The sequence below is a fragment of the Equus caballus genome, chromosome 11, assembly GCF_041296265.1.
Source record: "Equus caballus isolate H_3958 breed thoroughbred chromosome 11, TB-T2T, whole genome shotgun sequence".
NCBI lineage: Eukaryota > Metazoa > Chordata > Mammalia > Perissodactyla > Equidae > Equus > Equus caballus.
Window position 1 is genome coordinate 24312538 of NC_091694.1, and position 19097 is coordinate 24331634.

The following is a 19097-nucleotide window of genomic DNA, read 5'->3' on the forward strand; positions in this document are numbered from 1 at the left end:
TCCTGGTCCGCCTCATGGAGGCTGTGGGGGCATTCATTCAGGGCCTGGATGGCATCTGCGGATTTATGTGTGAGACGCAGCTAAAGCCAAGCAGATAACCACTGCAGCGGAGATAGTGACTTCCTCTGTCAAGCCGGGCACTGATCCTCAGCCACCCGTGGTGGGGGGGGTGGGGGGCTCTGATAGCAGAGACTCTGCTCTGTAGCGGGCACGTCGCCTAGCTCAAGGTAACCTTTCTTTGAGTTGTGGATGAGCTTCCCCTTTCTTGTTCTCCTTACCACTGCACCTTCTTCCCTGAGGGTTTCCTAACCCGCTTTGGAAGCCCACCTCTTATCTCTTATCTCTTCCTTCCTTCCCCACTTCTGCTCTTATCTCTAAGGGAACTGCTACAAAGACCAAGTATGCATTTGGTTTACCAACAGGCCAGTCCTAGCATTTTATTAGAGAAATAACATCTTGGGGAAAACCAGTTCCACCTTAATGGCTGGAATGCATTTGGAGCTGGAAAGCTAGAAACTCAAATCTCAGGATAGAATAAACATGGACAATTTATGCTCAGAAGGATAGCAAGAGCCACACCTTTCAGGAGACAGAGTGCTGCTGACTCTGAGCACAGTGAATGATTTTACTTCCCTTCCGCTCAGGGGAGACCTGGTCCACTTCCGCACGCAAAGGAGGAAAAAAGAGGGGTACTTCCATAGCAGTGAAAGGGGCATGAATAATAAGGAGGGATGGGAGAGCTCGAGGGTGAGAATTCAGACTATCTGAAAGTGTAAGGTTTTTCTCCTGGAAGGGCAGGGACATGAGATGTGTCGGTAATCTGTGGGTTATGGGAAGCCGCCAGCCCAAATTTCTTCTCTGTGGCTGTCAAGTCCCTCCTTGCCGTCCTTCAGGCAAGCACTTCTTCCTTCATACCATCCGTTTGGAAGAGCCAGCTGGTTTGGATTCTTCCATAGGTGCTCTAGCCCTGTGTGTGTCCCCTCCCCTGGTGGCCAGGTTGGCGTGGGAAGCCAGGCCCCAGCAGCCTGACCTGAATCCCTCCAGCAGAAGGCCCAGAATAGTGAGGGCCTGAGGTGGTTTGTCGGAGGCAATGCAACCTGCCTGCCGTAAGCTACGAGACTTAGATATATTCTACCAATTAGGGCACATCTGTTCAAAACGCTGAAAGGCGGGCACTGTCTCTTTAAGAGCCATCCCACTCCTCTCCTTGAGTGATGAGGGCTGGGAGCACAAGGGAGTCAGATGCTGATTAAACAGTCCTACTGCTGAGCTCTGTTAGAAAATTACTGTAATTATGATCTAGTCCCAGCAGAGGGATGAGTTCCAATCCTGCTAATAACCCTTCCAGGTGCCTCGGATTCAGGGCCCAGGGGAGGCAGCATTGACAGGCTCTGGCTGGCACGAGGGCAGCGATGGCCCTTCTGTCTGGCCTGTGCAGGCGGCAGCAACAAAGGCAGTGGACCCTCATCCTATCCTGGCCTCCTGGGAAGGCACTGAGTTTTGGTTGTGTTTTGTTTTATAATTTTGGTTCTTGACAGAGCTCTTGGGAGTCATTTTGCATGAGAAAACTTTCCCCTAAACTAACATGAAGGACCAGGAAAATCACAGCCGCAAGATGACAATCTGTCCCGACTCTCCCCGCTTCTGTCTGGGGACTGCAGTCAGCGCTGCCCCAGCCCTGCTCAGTGCAAAGCGGAGGGAACCCGCGCAGTCCGCTGGGCTGCCGCTGTCTTCTGTGTCGTTCCTATGACCTGTGTGTCTTGCTCTGAACACACAGCGTTTCACTTGGTCCTGATCAAGAGTTTCAGGGCTCCCCTTATAGATTTCTGTCACAGAAAAGGGAAATAAGACTAGTAACCACAGAGCTCTAGGCGTGAGAGACTCACTCTAAGCAGCTCTCTGAATCGGCAAGTATGGGCCTATTCATTTGGGAACATTTCTGTAGTGAAGTCTGCGGCAGTGCAGGCGAGCGGGTCTCAGAGGTGCTCGTGCTTGTGGAGCGCAGGGGCTGGCTTGCTGGTTCTTAGACCCTGAGGAATTCACGGCATTTATTCTCTCTGCCGAACCTAGTTGTAAACTTCTCCGTATCACTAAGCACAGACTTCTAGAAGGCAGGGCACTTTCTCTCTGCTTGGCCCTAAGCACACCCAAATGCCCTGACACAGTGGTTCTCGACCAGAGGTGCTTTCCCAGGGGACATTTGGCAATGTCTGGAGTCATTTTTGGTGGCCAGAACTGGGGGGAGTGGTACTAGCATCTAGTGGTAGGGACCAGTGATCTTGCTGAACAATGCCCCAGCAACATAAAATTTTCTGGCCCACAGTGTCAGTAGTGCCAGGTTGAGAAACCCTGCACTAACAGAATGAAGTAATAAGCTCCAAGTTCTGCCCCCTAAACTTCTACTGCATTACCTTGGAGATGGTGAAGAAATGATCTCAAATCTCCAGATGCCAGGCGCTATCCCAGAGGTGGAATATGTTAGTGACAGGCCTGGCAGGGTCCCCCTGGGAGGCATCGGGAAATGTAGGTGGTGCCACCTTGATGGTTCCAGGCAGAGCAATGCCAGAGTGTCTGACCGTGGGTAAAACGGAAGTGTTTGCAGCCTGTTTTCTGTTCCACGATGGGATGTGTGGGGATGAAAGGTGGCCGGCCAGCTGCTCACCATCAGGTTACGAGCGTCTACAGTGGAACCAGATGCAGTCTTTGAGGACCAGCACTAGAAGCCTCTTGGAACTCACTCCCAAAACAGGAGGTAAGGAAGTGGCATACTATTGCCCAGTGCCACAAAAATGTTTCCCTCAGTGGCACCTGCCAGGTGGAGGGGTGGCGGGCTGTGATGGGGCCCCATGAGGGAACTGAACACACACAGCTGCTGACAGCCAGCCAGCCCCACAGGCAGCTTGATGCCAGAGACATCAGGCCTCTCTGAACAGCCTGGGCATCAGGAAAAGAAAGCCTAGTTGGCAGAGTTTGCCTAGGAACCAGGCCTGCAGGGCAGAGAGAGGACTTCATTAGAAGAGACGTTGCCAAGCGTTGCACCAGGAGAGCCAGGTACTCTCTCTCTCTGCCGCCGCCTCCTGTGGTGACTGGGCAACCCATTTGGCCTTATATTTAGAGGGACCACTCATCCCAGGGGGCTTGGCATCCTTATTAAAAACTCCCTTTTCAATCTCAAAAGTGTCTCCATCTGGAAAATAAATGATCTGTTCTCTCTATTAATTGTACCTCGGTTTCCTCTAATATGATAGTTTTTTTGGGGGGAGGGCATTATATTTGTAAAAGATTTTTGAACAAAATGGGCTATATCTTAAAATGTATCATTAATTGAATCCCAAAGAGTTGCAAAAGAATGGTCATCGATTCTTAGTAATGAAAAAACACACCATGTTTTCTAGACAGTTAGTTTTTGATAGGTTAATAGGGAGAATAACTCCCTTGAAGAAGAAAAACCTGTTTGTGTTTGTTAGTTTCAAACTCCCTACCCAATCTCTGTAAATTCTAATGGGAAATGAAATATCTGGGCAGGAGGGAAGGGTGAGGAGCAAGGGACTATGGTAATCCACAAACTAGAAAATGAGCTGGAGTCACTGGGCTGTGTCGCAGGGATAATCCTCTGTGTAGACGGCTGCTTTTCTAAAGTCAGCTCGACAGATTTTGCTGGTGCTCTGGGAATTAGCAAATCAGCGCCACTCAAGCTGCGTCCTTCTAGAGCGGCTCCTGGAGGAGAGACCTCTGGGGAGGGCTGCTTTTTAGCCAAAGATCGAAGTACCTCTGTCCCTGGCATCTGAGAATTTTGTTCTTAAGATGCAAGAAAAAAAAAGAGCATATTTTGGTTTCTTTCTTTAAATCCATCTTTCTCAGACCAGTTTTTAAAGGCAGGAGTGTCCCCCGCCTCCACACCACCACATGCGTTATCTTGCTCTTTGCATTGATACTACTGCTTTGTGATGCAAGTGACTGGCAGGAAACGTGGATTTTGAAAATGTGTCACTGGATGTGTCTAACTGCAGGAGAGCTCGAATGATTCAATAAGCAAAGCAGCAGACGGAGAATTTCAAGAGTCTTTCACTGCATTTCCTCCTCCCTCGCAGATTTTGTGTGATTTTTGTCCAAGTCACCACCTTTCAGATCCCAACTGCAAATAAGGTGATGCAACAGAGCAAGCTGAAGTGCTAAGACAGAAGTGAAGATAACGAGGTCTCAGCTCCTCCTTATGTACTGCTTAGATAAAGTATGTGTCTCAGACAGGAGGGAGGGCATCATCAGCTCCACCTTTTGACAGTGCTCTCACTTTATTTTTTTATTATTTTTTTTGAGGAGGATTAACCCTGAGCTAACTACTGCCGATCCTCCTCTTTTTGCTGAGGAAGACTGGCCCTGAGCTAACATCTGTGCCCATCTTCCTCTACTTTATATGTGGGACGCCTACCACAGCATGGCTTTTGCCAAACGGTGCCATGTCCGCACCCAGGATCTGGACCAGCGAACCCCGGGCCACCAAGAAGCAGAACGTGTGAACTTAACCACTGCGCCACTAGGCCGGCCCCTGCTCTCACTTTAATGGAATCAAACCTTCTGGGTTTAGGGAATGAGATATAATAGGAATTCTCTTCTCTTTCCCATTTTTATTCACCAGAGGGAAACATGTAGTTGGTTTTGAATTAAATACAGATTTCCAAGAGATAACAGGCTATCGTATGGGAAAATTTAATATTGAGGTAATTGCAAAACCGTTTCTATGCTATTTTGCTATATGGATGACAGAGAAAACACCCTAGAAAAAATGTATTTTTAATGAAATGTAGCTGAAAGATTGCTTTCAGAGCATGTAATATTCTCAGATACCAGCTTGGACAATGCAGGCCAAACTGTTTGAGCTCCTGGCCAGATGATCCACTGGATGTCATAAGTTCTGTGTAAATTATTATCTATCTGGAAAAGGCAAATGCATATTTGCTTCTTAAATTTAGGATTTTAGCTTGCTTGCTTTTTTTTTTTTTTGTATCTTAGCTTTCTTCTTTTCCCTCCTTGACATAAAACCAAGGAAGGAAGAAGCCTCCTGCCTCTAACCCTCTCCTATTTCACGTGCCAGAGCAATTACTGCCTGTTAAGAAGCCATTCTACATATAATGTGGTTAGTTAAGTGGCCTAATGCCCCGGTTATCCAGTTAGTCACAGGCAGTAAGGTGGGGATTTAGTTAGCGGAGTCAGACAGAGAAGTGGAAATCTGATTAGCCAGTTGCTTTCTGAGGCTGTTGGCTGAGAGGGCTGTTGAACTGAGTGAGGAGCAGTATTGCTGGGTGAGGTTTAGCTTCAGACAGACTGTAGGAATCTGCTGCTTCCGCAAGGTCTCTTTGAGAACTTTCCCCTAACACAGAATGCCCTTCAGCCTGGAGATAGTCTCATCAGTTTGTCAAACTTGCTTTACGTCTTCTTGCATGTAACAATGTCAGAGATTGGGGCAGGCCCTGTGGCTGAGTGGTTAAGTTCATGCACTCTGCTTCAGCTGCCTGGGGTTCACCCATTTGGATCCTGGGCACAGACCTAGCACTGCTCATCAAGCCATGCTTTGGTGGCGTCCCACATAGAGGAGCTAGAAGAACCTACAGCTAGGATATACAACGATATACTGGGGGCTTTCAGGAGGAGAAAAACCAAACAAACAAAAAAGGAAGATTGGCAAAAACAAACAAAAAAACAATCTCAAAGATAGCCAGATGGCTATGGACCAGATTTCCCATCAGTCTATTTGTTTCTATCTTTTAGGGGCAATCTCATTTCTTTTTCCACTAAGTTACAGCTCGAAGGGCCAGAGGTCTGAGTGTGGTGCCTACCCTGCAGTGGACAGAGGTGCCAAAAGACCTCTGCAGTTCGGCATGTGGTTGTGTGGCCAGGCCTGCAGGCGTACAAGGGAATATTGCACTGAGAGGATTTTGTTTTAAATGCTTGAAGCCAATGGCCATGCTATTGAGAGAGCATTGAACTGTGCAGAGTGCGGAGAAGTTACCTTGACCTCATCTTTTTTCATCCCCCTTCTGACCCTGCCCCAGATACCTACTCTTCCCCTTCTAGTACCCCCTTTTCTGGTGTCTCTCAGTCACAGAGCAGTGACACAATGGTATTCTCTCTTAGCCACCCAGCCTTCCAGACTTGGGCCCCTAGTGGTTCTCCAGGGAGGGAACAAGAAGGGAGTTTCTGTTTTCTCCCTCTGTTGAACACTTCATAACAATGCCCATTGTCCTCATCTGTAGGTTGGGGTCGGTGCAAAGGTCCCTAAAAGGGGAGCCAGTTGGTTCTGTCCGGTTCATCTGCTCAGATGCTGCCACCTAGTGGTTCCTTTTTCTTTAGCACCCTGTGTAAAGTGGAGGAGATGTTATAGACAGTTTTCTACTGCCTTTTCTCTCTCTTTTTTTTCCTCCCGGTCTTAAATTGTTCCCTTTCCTTACCTCTTTATCTATCACATACACAAAAAACTTCCTTTTTTTATTCCTGGGTCATAAAATTGGAAATGAAGGATCTTTTGTGAAACTTGGGATCCACTGACAACATCCCTGATTGTTCCCTGGCTTCTCTCTTTTGATGATGTGAAATGGGTCTCTTACTGCAAGGCTATGATATGGTTGTTATAGAGATGAGGAAGGCTACTGCCGATCCAGGACTGCTCTGAATAGGCATTTGTGGAAATAAAATTGCTATAGCTGCTCAATTGCCCGTCTTTCAAAATTTCTCACGTAGAGAGTCAGGCAATAATAATAGCCAGTCCTTATTGAGTAGTTACTATGTGCCAGGCATTGTTCCAAGTAAGTTACAAATGTTAACTCCTTTAATCTTCCTAATGACCCAGTGAGATGGCGTAGACCCCTTCTAAGGTGAGGAAATTGAGGCATGAAAGGTCAAGTAACTTGCTTTAGAGAACATATGTAGTCAACAGGGAACTGGGATTTATTCCAGGGCTGTCTGGTTCCAGAGTTAATGTTCTTAACCATTACGTTTTGCTGCCTCTTCAAGGCAAAAATACCCCGAGTGCTATGTACAGGCAGCAGGAAAAGGAAGCCGGGCTGTGTATACGCAAGCCCTCCCCAAAGCACTTCCTTGGCCCCTCTCTGGGACTTGTCCAGGACACAGAGGGGTGGTTAACTTGTAACCGAGGCCCGAAAAGGAACTCTCCAATGTGCTGACCCCAAGGACTCGCATCTAGCCCTGTCTCATTTTAGAGAGTCAGCACATAAGAAAAGAGTAACCAAGTAGGCAACCAAAGGAAGAAGCCAGCAGGCCTGGGTTCCAGAGGCGATTCTGCCCTGAGAGACAACTGTGAGTCCCTTCCCTCTCGGGGCTGCTGTTTCCTCTCCGGCTCTCCCTTCCCACTTTGGAGGCAGCGAGAATGCTCAGAACCAGTGTTTTGATACCATTACGAAAAGAAACTCAGCACCATCACACATGGCAAGGAACCAAATCGGAAGTTTATTTGTGCTTTTCAAACCAGCCGAAACAACCAGCAACCTCCTCCTCCAAAGGTTTCCTTCTCTCACACCTTCTCTGTGACAAGCCTGTGGAAAGGCAGAAGTGGATATGGGGACATGTTTGGAGATGGGGTGAGCTATGACAAGGCAGGTTTAGTAACAGGTTTGCCGTGTATGCCTCTTCCCACTTGTCTTGTTGGTGGTTTCCAGTTACTGCAAGGTGTCAGAGACTTCAGGTCTGAAGGGTCTCTTCAGTGAAGGGAGGAGTCTGGGGGGGGTGGCAGGGGTAAGGAGTGGGAGCTCTTGATGATCAGTTTCTTCATAAAGGCAGGATAGAGAGAAGGGTATGTGTCCTAAAGGAGGAAAAATACATAAATTTGTTTTTATGATTCAAAATACAGAAGTATAAAAGGGCAGAGAGTAAAAAGTGTCTCCCTCCTATCCTGTCTTACAGTCACACAGTTTCTCTCTCCTTGGAGAAAGGACTGTGTTATCATTTTCTTTCTCCTTCCAGAGATAGCTCATACATACCTAAGTAATAGGAGACTCCCTTTTTACACAAATGGAGCATATTAGGCCTACTCCCTTCGCTGCTTTTTTGGTTTGTTTACCAACGCCTCTCAGAATGTATTCCACATCAGTGCAGAGAGCTTCCTTTTCTTTTTCACTGTTGCATAGTACTCAATTCTGTGAATGTACTACAGTTATTTGGCTAGGCCTCTATTCATTTCCAATGGTTTGCTATTACAAATGAGTAGCCTTGTGTGTGCATCATTTGCATGTGTGCAAGTGTAGCTGTAGGATAGACTCCCAGATGTGGGCAAAGAGAATGGGGAGATAAACAACTCTGCCATTAAGTAAGTGACAGAAGGAAGGAGGGTGAATTTGTTTAGATTGGATAGAAAAATTCCACCCCTCTGCTTTCACTGCCAGGAAATGGAGTCCTCATTGGGAAAGTCATGAAGTCAAATCTTGAGTGACAGGCCCGAGCTGGTGCTTTATGTTTGTACAAGTGCATCAGAGAGTAAGATCTATCCTTATGTGTAGTCCTAAATGAATCCACTCAGCTGCTGCTGCACACTAGAGTGGGCCCTGGTCTGGAAGATTCCAAGGACGGTTTATAACACTGTCACACGTGATCCTTCATTTCCAGCAGTAAAGGCTTCTCCCATTTCAGGCCGGAAGATGGAGCTAGCGATGTCATGCTACCCTTGGGTGTCCTCCATCACCACCCTAATTCTAAACAAAATCCACTCTGCGCCAGAGCAACTCCTATTGTTACCCCTACCCAAAGCAAGCACTCACTCCACTGTTTTAAAATATGATATGGTCCTTGCTCATAAAATACAAGCCACATTCTTTATTACCTGAAAGTTAGTTTGATTATGTTCCATAGGAATCCTCACACCGTGGCCAATCATACTGGAATACATGGGCATTTAGGGGAAATGGTGCCCCGGATTTGAGAGCTGGGGATAAAGAAACCCAGACCCATCCCTGTGGCAAAAATTCCTAGTTGTTCCCCAATATCCATCTCCCCTTTTTATTTATTAATGAACCCCCTTTCCACTTTTAAGCTGGACACAAGTTCTACCTAGAATAAAGCTTTCTTTGCAGCTTGGTGTGTCTGGTCAATGAAATGTAAGCAGAAGTGTGTGCAACATCTGTAAAGTATCTTTAAAAGGAGAAGGTGTGCCCATCTCCTTTCATTTTATCTTTCCTCCTGGGTAGGATACAGACATGATAGCTGGAGCTGAAGCATCCATCTTGGGCCATGGAGCAACCCTGGGAATGTTGGACACACACAGTGGAGCAAAAAGAGAGGGTACCTGGGACCTGGATACCTTGGATCATGTACTTCCAGATTTTTACAGAAGAGAAAAATTAATTTCTATGTTAATTAAATCGCTGTTATTTTGAGTTTTCTGTCACATGTAGTTGGACCTAATCATAACTGACACAGTCCCTTAATTTAGGAAAAACAATTCCAGACTCATCTTCTTTCAATGGTGAATCCTTAGCATCACTTTGGAAATGAAGAAAAGCTACTTCACTGGCAAGTCTCATCCTTCACAGAGAGACGAAGGCATGGGCAACAAATTCATTGGCAATAGTTCTGATACCTGGGCTTCATCATTCTTCCACTTCAAAGGCCGTGGTGAGATACTCCTTTGGAACAATCCCAATGAGGCTGTTCAGTTCTCCTACCCACCAGCCGTACATGTTATACTCCTGAAAAATGGAAAGAGGATGGTTTCAGTTGGAATTTGGTCATGCTTCTGTTCATCTCGTGGTGGCTGCGTGGGAGAGTCCTGGTGCGGGGTGGTGTCTTTGCTGACACTATGAGTATGACTCAACACCTCGATGGGATTGCTGAATTTAAGTCATCTGGAGGAGGAAAGAAAACTCCACTTTCATTTTGCCATTTTCCTGTCTACATTGTAAACTTAGCACATTTGATGCTGATGAACCTAAAGAGCATGTGTTTTACCAAGCAAAGTAGAATGGCTCCTCCAGAGAAAGTTGGGCACACCCGAAAATGCCAGGACACTAAAGATATCCAGGGAGTCAGGTCACAGTTTAAATCAATAATGTTTCCCAAGCATCTTGTATGTGGAAAGTGCTGCCCGGGTTCCCATGAGATATATAACGAGGAATCGGAACACTGCTTGCTCCTTGGGAGCTTACAGCAGAGAGTAATGGGCTTGGAGTCAGACAGACTGGGATCTAATCTCCGCCTGGTCCTTTAGTAGCCATGTGACCTCAGACTCTCCCAGCTTTCACTTCCTTTTCGTAAGAGTAGGGATCAGATCACCCCTCCCGTTTGTTGTGGGGATGTTGGTGATGCCGCATTAGTGAAAACAATTCAAAGTGTCTGATACAGAGTAGGTGCTCTAAACATTAGATTCCTCCCCTGGAAGAGAGGAGAGGTTGACCTGTACGTCAATAATGACAGGCAGGACATAAGAGCCACAGAGAGGGGCAAACAAGAAAGGGAGTGAGAGGGTTTAAAAGAAGGGGTGGTCACAGGGTTGAGAATGAAACTCCTTGAATACAGAAGAGCTTCTCAAAAGCACAGCAGATGTTGAACATTATGAGAGTATTCCTGAAAGCACCAGAAAACGTTTTCCTCTGGAGGAAGTAAAATTTAGAAATACATGGGAAATACGATATATTCCAATTCAACTGGATTTGGGGTACCACGAAGCTAACCGTCTGCTTTTTGCACACCTGCCTGTTGAGTTCTACTAGGAAAAAAAAACAAAAAAAAAAACGGGCTGGGCCTGTGGCCAAGTGGTTGGGTTTGCGTTCTCTGCTGTGGCGGCCCAGGGTTTCGCCGGTTCATATCCTGGGTGTGGCATGGCACTGCTGGACAAGCCATGGTGAGGCGGCGTCCCACATGCCACAACCAGAAGGACCCTCAACTAAAAATATACAACTATGTACTGGGGGTCTTTGGGGAGAAAAAGGAAAAATCTTTTTTTTTTTTTTTTTTAAGATTGGCACCTGAGCTAACAACTTTTGCCAATCTTCTTCTTTTTTTCTTCCTGCTTTGTCTCCCCAGATCCCCCCAGTACATAGTTGTATATTTTAGTTGTGGGTCCTTCTGGTTGTGGCATGTGGGACACCACCTCAACATAGCCTTGTGAGCGATGCCATGTCTGTGCCCAGAATCCAAACCAGCGAAATCCTGGGCCGCCAAAGCAGAGTGTGCGAACTTAACCACTCAGCCACCGGGCTGGCCCCAAAAATAAAATAGAAAAAAAAATAACCCCCCCCCAAAAAAAAACCGAGGTTGGTGACACAATAAAATTCCGGGCCAAATGGTTATCTTTTTTCTTTTTGATAGCCTATCTCTCCTCCTCCAACTCTGCCTCCCTCCTCCCTCTCAGCAGATGACCTCTTTTCTATCTTCAAAGAGAAAATAGAGGCCATCAGATCTGTCACCCTTCAGCCACCAAAAAAGGAACTTACCTGTATTGACAACCATCCTTCTTACCCATTAAAGTGGAGGAGACGTCCCTCCCCTGGTTTAAGGCCATCCCTCACAGCGTGTACTTGGGTTTAAGACTGTCCCTCATAACAGGCACTTGGAACCCTTCTGCTTGCTTGCTTTCTTAGAGACAAGGTTCTGTAGAGTCCGACCTCCACAGAAGGGCTCACATAATGTAAATGGCTCCTTCCAGCAGCGATGAAAGGTGTTCAAGTTTCTTCGTCTTTGAAGACAGTTATTAGTCTCCACCGCATGTCTACTTCCCATTTCTACTAGTGCCTGCCGACTGCCAATTCACAAACTTACTGAAAGAGTTTATGTCACTACTGCCCCCACACCTTGCTTTCTATTCACTCTTCAAGCCGCTCTAATCAGGCTTCTGCCTCCATCACTCCGCTTACACTTTCTCTCCATGGTCTCCTATAGTCTCCTTATTGCTCAGATTCTGTAGGTACTTCTCAGTCCTTAACTTGTTTTCTTAGCAGTGCTGGCACTATGCACCCTTCTTGAGGCATTTTCTTCTTAGTTTCTCTGATAATTCTCTCTCTTGGATTCCCTCCTACCTCTGTGGTTGCTTCTTGTCATTCTCCTTTGCAAGCTCATCTTCCTCTATACCTCCTTTAAATGTAGTTGTTTTCCAGGGTTCTGTCCCAGCCGCCGCCACCTTCTTTTTTTTTTTTTGAGGAAGATTAGCCTTGAGCTAACTACTGCCAGTCCCCCTCTTTTTTGCTGAGGAAGCCTGGCCCTGAGCTAACATCTGTGCCCATCTCCCTTTACACTATATGTGGGACGCCTACCACAGCATGGCATGCCAAGCGGTGCCATGTCTGCACCCAGGATTCGAACCGGCGAACCCCGGGCTGCCGAGAAGCGGAACATGTGAACTTAACTGCTGCACCACTGGGCCAGCCCCCCAGCCTTCTTCTTGATGCACTTTCCTTGAGCAGTCTTATACACCTCTGCGGTCTAGCCACCATGTCTGTGTAAACGACTCACGACCATAGCTCCAGCCCAGATCTGAGTGTTGGCCCCAGTACCCAAGTGCGTGTCCATCAAGCTGCTCAAACTCAGTGTATCCTAAATTTAACCCTTCATCCTACCTCTATCTCCATTCCCTCTCCCAAACTATCTTTACCTCTTGTGTTCTCTATCTCAGTGAATGGTACCACTATGCACTCAGTTACTCAAGCCACAAACCCGAGTTGTTCCCAATTTCACTCTCCTCTTCCCATCAGTCCTTGAGTTCTGTCTATTCTCTTTCCAAAATATTATCAGAACTATCCGCTTCTCTTCATTCCCACTGCCAATACCCCAGAGTCATGTCACTGTCATCTTTCATGAGGACTACGGAAACTACCTCCAAATTGGTTTCTGTACCTCCAATTTTGTTCCCCTCCAATCTGTTCTTCATTCTGCAGCCAGAATCTTTCAAAATGCACATTGACAACATCACTGCTCTGCTTGAAGCCTTTAAGCGGGTGCTCACTGCCTGCTGTCCACTTCTTAACACGGTGGACAAAGCCTTGCATGAGCTGGTCCCGCTCACTGCCCAGCATTGCCATTCAGCCCCTAAATCTAGTGGACCCTTGGTAAAAGAGAACTTAGCTCGGCTGCTCCCATGGGCCACAGGCTCTCTCACCTTGGCGCCTTTCCTCTGCCTGTTTAGCCTCTACTTCCCTCCTCCTTTTCATGTGGCTCACTCCTAAGCAGCCTTCAGGTCTGAATTCCTGAGTCTCTCCAGACTCTAGAAGCCTCTTCTTGCCACCCTCTGACAGTGTCCCAGCTATGTACTCTGCCCTGTGCTTGCCGGGAAATGAACTCATTGCACTGCCTTGTATCTGTCTGCCTTTGTCTCAGTGCCAATCGCTAGGTGGAAAGTTCCCTGAGAGCTGGGACCTTGTTGGTTTTGTTTGCTGTTGTATTACCAGCACTCAGCATGGTACCTGGCACAGAGTGGGGCCAAAAAAATACTTGTTAAATGAGTTTATGAAAACATGGAGAGAACAGTGGGGATTTATACTCTCAGTTGAGCAGATTTAGTTACAACTAACTCCAAGATATTCCCTTGGTGATTGAACTAGTTGTGGCAGGAAGAGAGCAACTGCCTTTGGAGACAGTTTCCCCAAATGGCTGCCTAAATACCAAGAGAGCCTCCACGGCCATAAGAACGGAGACTACTGAGTTGATCCTAAAAGGAACAGGGAATTACCTTTTAAAAATCAGTCTTAAATAAATGAATGTGTCCACCACCTGTCCCTCACTGTCTTCACCACACCTTCTCATTCCCTCCCTCCCCGTGGGCAACTTCCCTCAAAGTCTGCACTGCCTTATGGGAAATTACCCAGAATTCCTTAGCCTATGCTTGTCGGGACATTTCACAGCTCCTCTTGGTACAAGTTATGTTCCCATCCATTTTCCAATACTGAAGTTAGGGCAGTTTCTGCCTTACATTTTCTTGGAGCGTTGCCTTGTATTAGGACATGGCCAGGACGGCCACGTCTACAGGGCCTCACTGTGAAGGGAACACATATTCTGTCTTCCTTTCTCACCATAATTCATAAAAACTCTGGCTTTAGTTCTGCTATCTCATGAGCAGAGGGTGCGCACAATGTTGTCTCACAGTCTTTTGATCAAAGTCAACTTGCCTAACCGTGTGAAGTGTGGTCTTCTACCTGCCAGATGCTGTCATCTTCATCACTGAGGGGCTCAATTAGGGCATTCTCTCCCTAGGGGCCTGACTCACCTTCAAGACTCCTGCCTGACTCACTCTTGGCAGCATGCCCCTTTAGCCGTGAAGCCAGGAGTGGGGACTGAGCCTTGGGAAGGCCGTCTCTGCTGACTCGAAGAGGGTGCAAACAGGAAGCAGATGAGGCCAGCAGGACACCTGCAAAGTCCGGGCTCCCAGTCAGTGTGCTCTTGCTGGAGGGGAATGCTGACCCTGCCGACCACAGATGTAGTAACTCTCACAGTGGTGAGAACTGAAATGAGTGAAATCAACTCTCTGCCCTTCAAAACAAAAGAGCAGGCAGAAGTGTAAGGAGGATGGCACAGTCTCAGAGACCATATGTATCCTGCTGTGGGAGCCTAGGAGCTTAATCAAAGCACCTACAGGTCTTGCGATCTGACTGTCTTCTCCAGATTTCATCCCTTGGCTGGATACCCGAAAAGGGCTGCAGGGCTGAGATGTTTAAAGCATGAATGGAAAATTTCTAGCCTTCTCTTCCACTACCACCCCCCATGCATTGCTCCAGCCCAGTCTGAACACCACGAGGTATTTTAAAATAATTTCTACTTTGATGAATTGCTGGGGAGTCCACAATTGCTCATAATCAAAGGGAGAAAAATGCAAATGAGATCCGGCCGAGAACTATCACCAGCAAACGTTTATTTCACTGCACAGTGCCAAAAAGAATTAAAACAACATTAAACTCACAGCAATCATGTTTAAGCCCTCGTTTCCAAGTGCCAAATTGCACCACTCTGGATCATACAGATGTTCGTTAATTATGCTAATTTTTATTAAACTATTAAAATGGAGAGAGTACTGGCTCAGCCAGGCAGACCCCAGCTCTGAATGAACTCTGCTCTTGTCTAGAGGTGCTAATTTACTGCATTTTTATTAAGTTGCTGATTCTTGGATTTTAGTTTTGGGATGGCAGAGAGAACTGAATTCACGGGATCATTTTCAATAAAGTTGACTTCTTTTTGCCCAGATGTTTGGAAAGATCAGAAAAATGCCGAGACACTCCCAGGAGACCTGAAATCCTCACTGGGAAGTGTTTCTACCTTCGGGGCGGGGCTACATACCTACAAGTGATAATGTCAGGGAATCAGAATTATACAGGCTCTCCACTCTGTAACGCTATAGCCGCTGTGTATAGTAGAGCTAAGATGTTAATTAGACGTTAATATACGTTAATTAATTGAAGATGCTTTAGATAAGAATATAAAAAGCTGTTTTAAAAAACTCAAACCCTTCACATCAGTGCTTGCTTCTTGCCACAAAGTCTTTTAAGAGGCCTTTCACTTGAAAATAGTACAACATGTGGTTTGTTCTCATCATAAATATTTCTAGGCTTTATTAAACATCTGTTTCCCTCAACATCAACCCTGACCCACCTCCTTGAACCCCCTAAATGAAGGAGTCTTAAAAATGAAGGTTGACTATTTGGACTCCATTATCTGGTTGCAGAAGCTATTGGCCTGGTTGAGCAGAGCATTGACTGAACCTGAAACAGACACAGCACTCACCATCAGCAACAATCAAAAGTGTTTATGGGGGATTGCACACTGCTATAAAAGGATTTATGCTGCTAATCTCCATCAACAAGGAAAAAAAAAACCCTACCAAACCTGCCATAAAAAGAACAGCAAATTCTATAAACAAAAAGCAGTATGGCCACCAACCACGGGCACGTCGCACAGCTTGACTCTGCCTCCAGTGGTTTCCTATTGCTGTTTATGGTTTCAAGACTATCATGGACCTCCTCAGTGCTCCTCCTGTCACAGGGCCCTGAGTCCCTGTGTGGTGCTGCAAATACCCTGTCAGTAGGTGTCAGGGGATATCAGGGGGAAAACCAGCAGGCGCCTATCATAAGCCTTAAAAGAGATTAAATACCCCTACTCCATGATTGCTACATTTTAATTTCTCTCCTCCCTGCTGGTTCCTATTTGTATAAGCTCTTCCATGGCTCCCCTGGAGTAGCACAGACATGACCTGGAATGACCACCCTGTCTTGGGATGAGAATTCAATTTCTAGGCTCAGTGAATCTTAGGCTGTTCCAACAAAAGGAAGTCACCATCCTCTAGGGCACAGATTCTTAAACTGGGGTCTGTGAACCCCTGGCCTGTGTGTGGATGGCTGTGAAGCGATCTTTGAACTCCTTGAAATTGGTGTAAAATTTTGTGTGCATGTGTACATGTGTCTTGTCCCTGGGGTGAGGCCCAGACCTTTCAACAGATTCTCAAAGGGTTTGTGAACCCTCTAGAGTTTCCAAACCAGCACTCTAGGGGGAAAATACAATAATCTTTATGGCCTGGATCTGCACTTTGGCCCAGTGTGGCCATCTCCACCTCCACTCTCCTTTGAAAATACAGCGAAAGGAAATCAAGACTCCTTGTTCTTGCCGTGCTGGGTTTCCTAGGTTTCCGCCCCCAGCTGCAGTCCGCTCCCTCTTCAAAGTCTGACCAAGCTTGCTCACGCCTTCCAAGGCGCCATCTCTTTACCTGTGACTTAAAAGTTAAGGTGTCTTCTCGTAGCTTCCATTTAAATCCACATGATGGCTTTTGGAGCCAGCTGCTTGACACTGTTGGTTCCCCTGAGAATGTTCCTAACAGAAATGTCCTCTTTTCACATTGAATTGGGCTTCGGTAAGCCTCTGCGGAACAAGATTCCTGGGAAGCGTCTCATACTTTTGTTCTTTTAACCATCAAAGTTGACTCTATCAGTGCTTGTAAACAAGAGAATTCCTCTTCAAGAGAGCAATCCATCAATCCCTAACGTGAAAGATCAATGAATGCTTGATATATGTGTGGGAAAGGCCAATCAATCACAGAATTATTGGTTTATGATTGCTTATTTCTCCTATTAGTGCTTGTGCATCATACATTCTCATTAGTAAAGATGGGAAATTTGAATTCCTAAGCAGCGTAGATTGTAATATTCCAGGGTCAGCCAAAGACATCACATTTGTACCCTGGATTGGTCCACAATTTCTCTACTCCTAAAACCCAACTTTGGAAATTTAATGCTTTCTGAGGATATTATAAATTATTAAATAAATTGAGGGTTCTAACTCAGTACCCTCCCAACTGATGAGAAAAACAAGGCTGGGAACAGGAATTGCTCACCACAGACTAACAGGTGCCCGTTTTTTAGCACAAATGACTTTATGAAGAGATTTTGTAGAAGGAGATAGGAAGTGGCCATTTGGGTGGCCGGCAGATTAGTGGTGTTGGAACCTAAGAAAAGATCCAAGCTCAGGGCTTGGCTGAAACCTTGGGTAGCTTGGTGACCTCTCCAGGCTGTTTTACGCCATGTTTTAAGTTCTTGGCAATCGTTTTCTCTTTTTCCGATTATTCAGAGTTTTGGTCTATGAATCATAATAAAAATGAATCATTAAATTTGCCTCAATTGAACCAGTTTTATTTATTGTTACATTTCAGGGAATTTGCTAACCTGCAGATTGATGGGCCTGGATCCAGGCTGAGGGAAGCTGAGTGAGTGTAAGAAAGAGAACACAGAAAGGCTGGGTGGTCAGCGAATGCACTTGGGGGTCACACAGCGACAACTCTCCAGAGCTCAGCCCCCAGCTGAGAGTTGGGTGTTCTGAGAAGAGGCAAGTGTCAGCTGGCTGGAGGGGCCGAGAGCCCGTGAGTGCAAGGGAATATTCAGCCTCAAGTCTGAATATTATATCCTGAACTGGGTGTGAGTTGAGAATGATCAAGTCAAGGCGAGGGAGGTGTGTAGGACCTGTGCACAAACAGGATATTGTTGGTGATGGAAGTGTGTGTAAGACACAGAGTGTGCATGACAGAAAATTCACACGCTTTGAAGGCAGGAGGGAAAGTGGAACAGGGCTATAAGGAAAGAGAAACAGAAAGAAACATGCAACTTGAACTTTGCCTAAAGAAGGGAGAAAGGATAAAGGGAAGGTAAACATTTTGCAGATGGGAGAAAACAAGGTGCCAAGTGCAGAATTCAGAAACAATAGAGACAGCACCATTTCGGAGCTGATAGAATTGTGATACCATGTGAAACCAGCGTATTAATATGTATTCCATAAACTGTGCAGCTCGCAGCTCTGCACCGCTCTGTTTTGCTCTGACCGCAGTACCAGCCTCAGGCACCACAACACAATTTGGAAACAATGTGACGGAAATGTTTAATCTGCTCGGCCCATCTGTGCTGCGTATTTCTCCAGATCTCCCTGAGAGAGGCGCCTTGAATCTCCACATTGCCTTTAATATTCTCCTAAATCACCTCCCCACTGCACTTCAAGCGCCATTGCTACAATATCACAGGTTCATCTAAAGTGCAATGGGGAGGGGGGTCGGGGGGAGGTGCAGGCCGGGATATTTTTTATTTTAAAATAATTTCCAGAGATCGTCTTTTCTGCTTTCTTTAAAAAAAGAAGAAAAGTTATTCTACTGTTGCCGTAAGGTTATTGAGGCTGTTTGGTGCAAAACAGGGTAGGATAGAGTGGAATCATTCTCCGAAGAATTATTTTTATTAATCTCGATTTCCTCAATTGGACATGGAAGGGCTGAGCAGATGCTGGTTTTCTCTTCCCTCTCTTTCTTGCACCTTGCTAGGGTGATGCGTTTGTTTGGGGCTGGTACCTCCCTGCTTTACACTGTCTGCACTGGTTACTTCCTTGACCCTGCCCTGTTCCAAACAAAGCCATCAAAGAAGGAGCAGGACAGGTATACATTTAGTTCCTGGTCAACATGCCCTCATCAGAAAGGGACATTGTCTATATTATTAATTTTAGCTTACGATCTTAGATTTTTCTCTCGTTAAGTACAGACGTTGAACATCAGATTTCTGCTGCCTTTCCCCTACTTGATTTTGCCAGATTCAATGACTTGGGGCTAGAATGTAGGAAGCTGGGGTAGGTTAAGGAGGAAGAAGGGTTGACAA

General features: G+C 46.2%; 1 protein-coding gene across 3 annotated transcripts in view; it reads right to left on the reverse strand.

Annotated features, from left to right (window-relative positions):
- Positions 1-7442: 7442 nt before the first annotated feature.
- Positions 7443-19097, reverse strand: part of SKAP1 (src kinase associated phosphoprotein 1) — a 255977-nt gene continuing 244322 nt past the window's right edge. For 2 of the 3 annotated variants that reach the window (XM_023652675.2, XM_070226231.1), the window contains 2 exons: positions 9584-9692; positions 7443-7813 (listed from right to left, as the gene is read on the reverse strand). In XM_023652675.2, the coding sequence (XP_023508443.1) occupies positions 9594-9692 (99 nt within the window). In that variant the 3' untranslated portion in view covers positions 7443-7813; positions 9584-9593. Of the gene's footprint in view, positions 7814-9583; positions 9693-14081; positions 14461-19097 lie in introns of those variants that run through there. The other variant, XM_070226230.1, reaches the window with a different exon arrangement.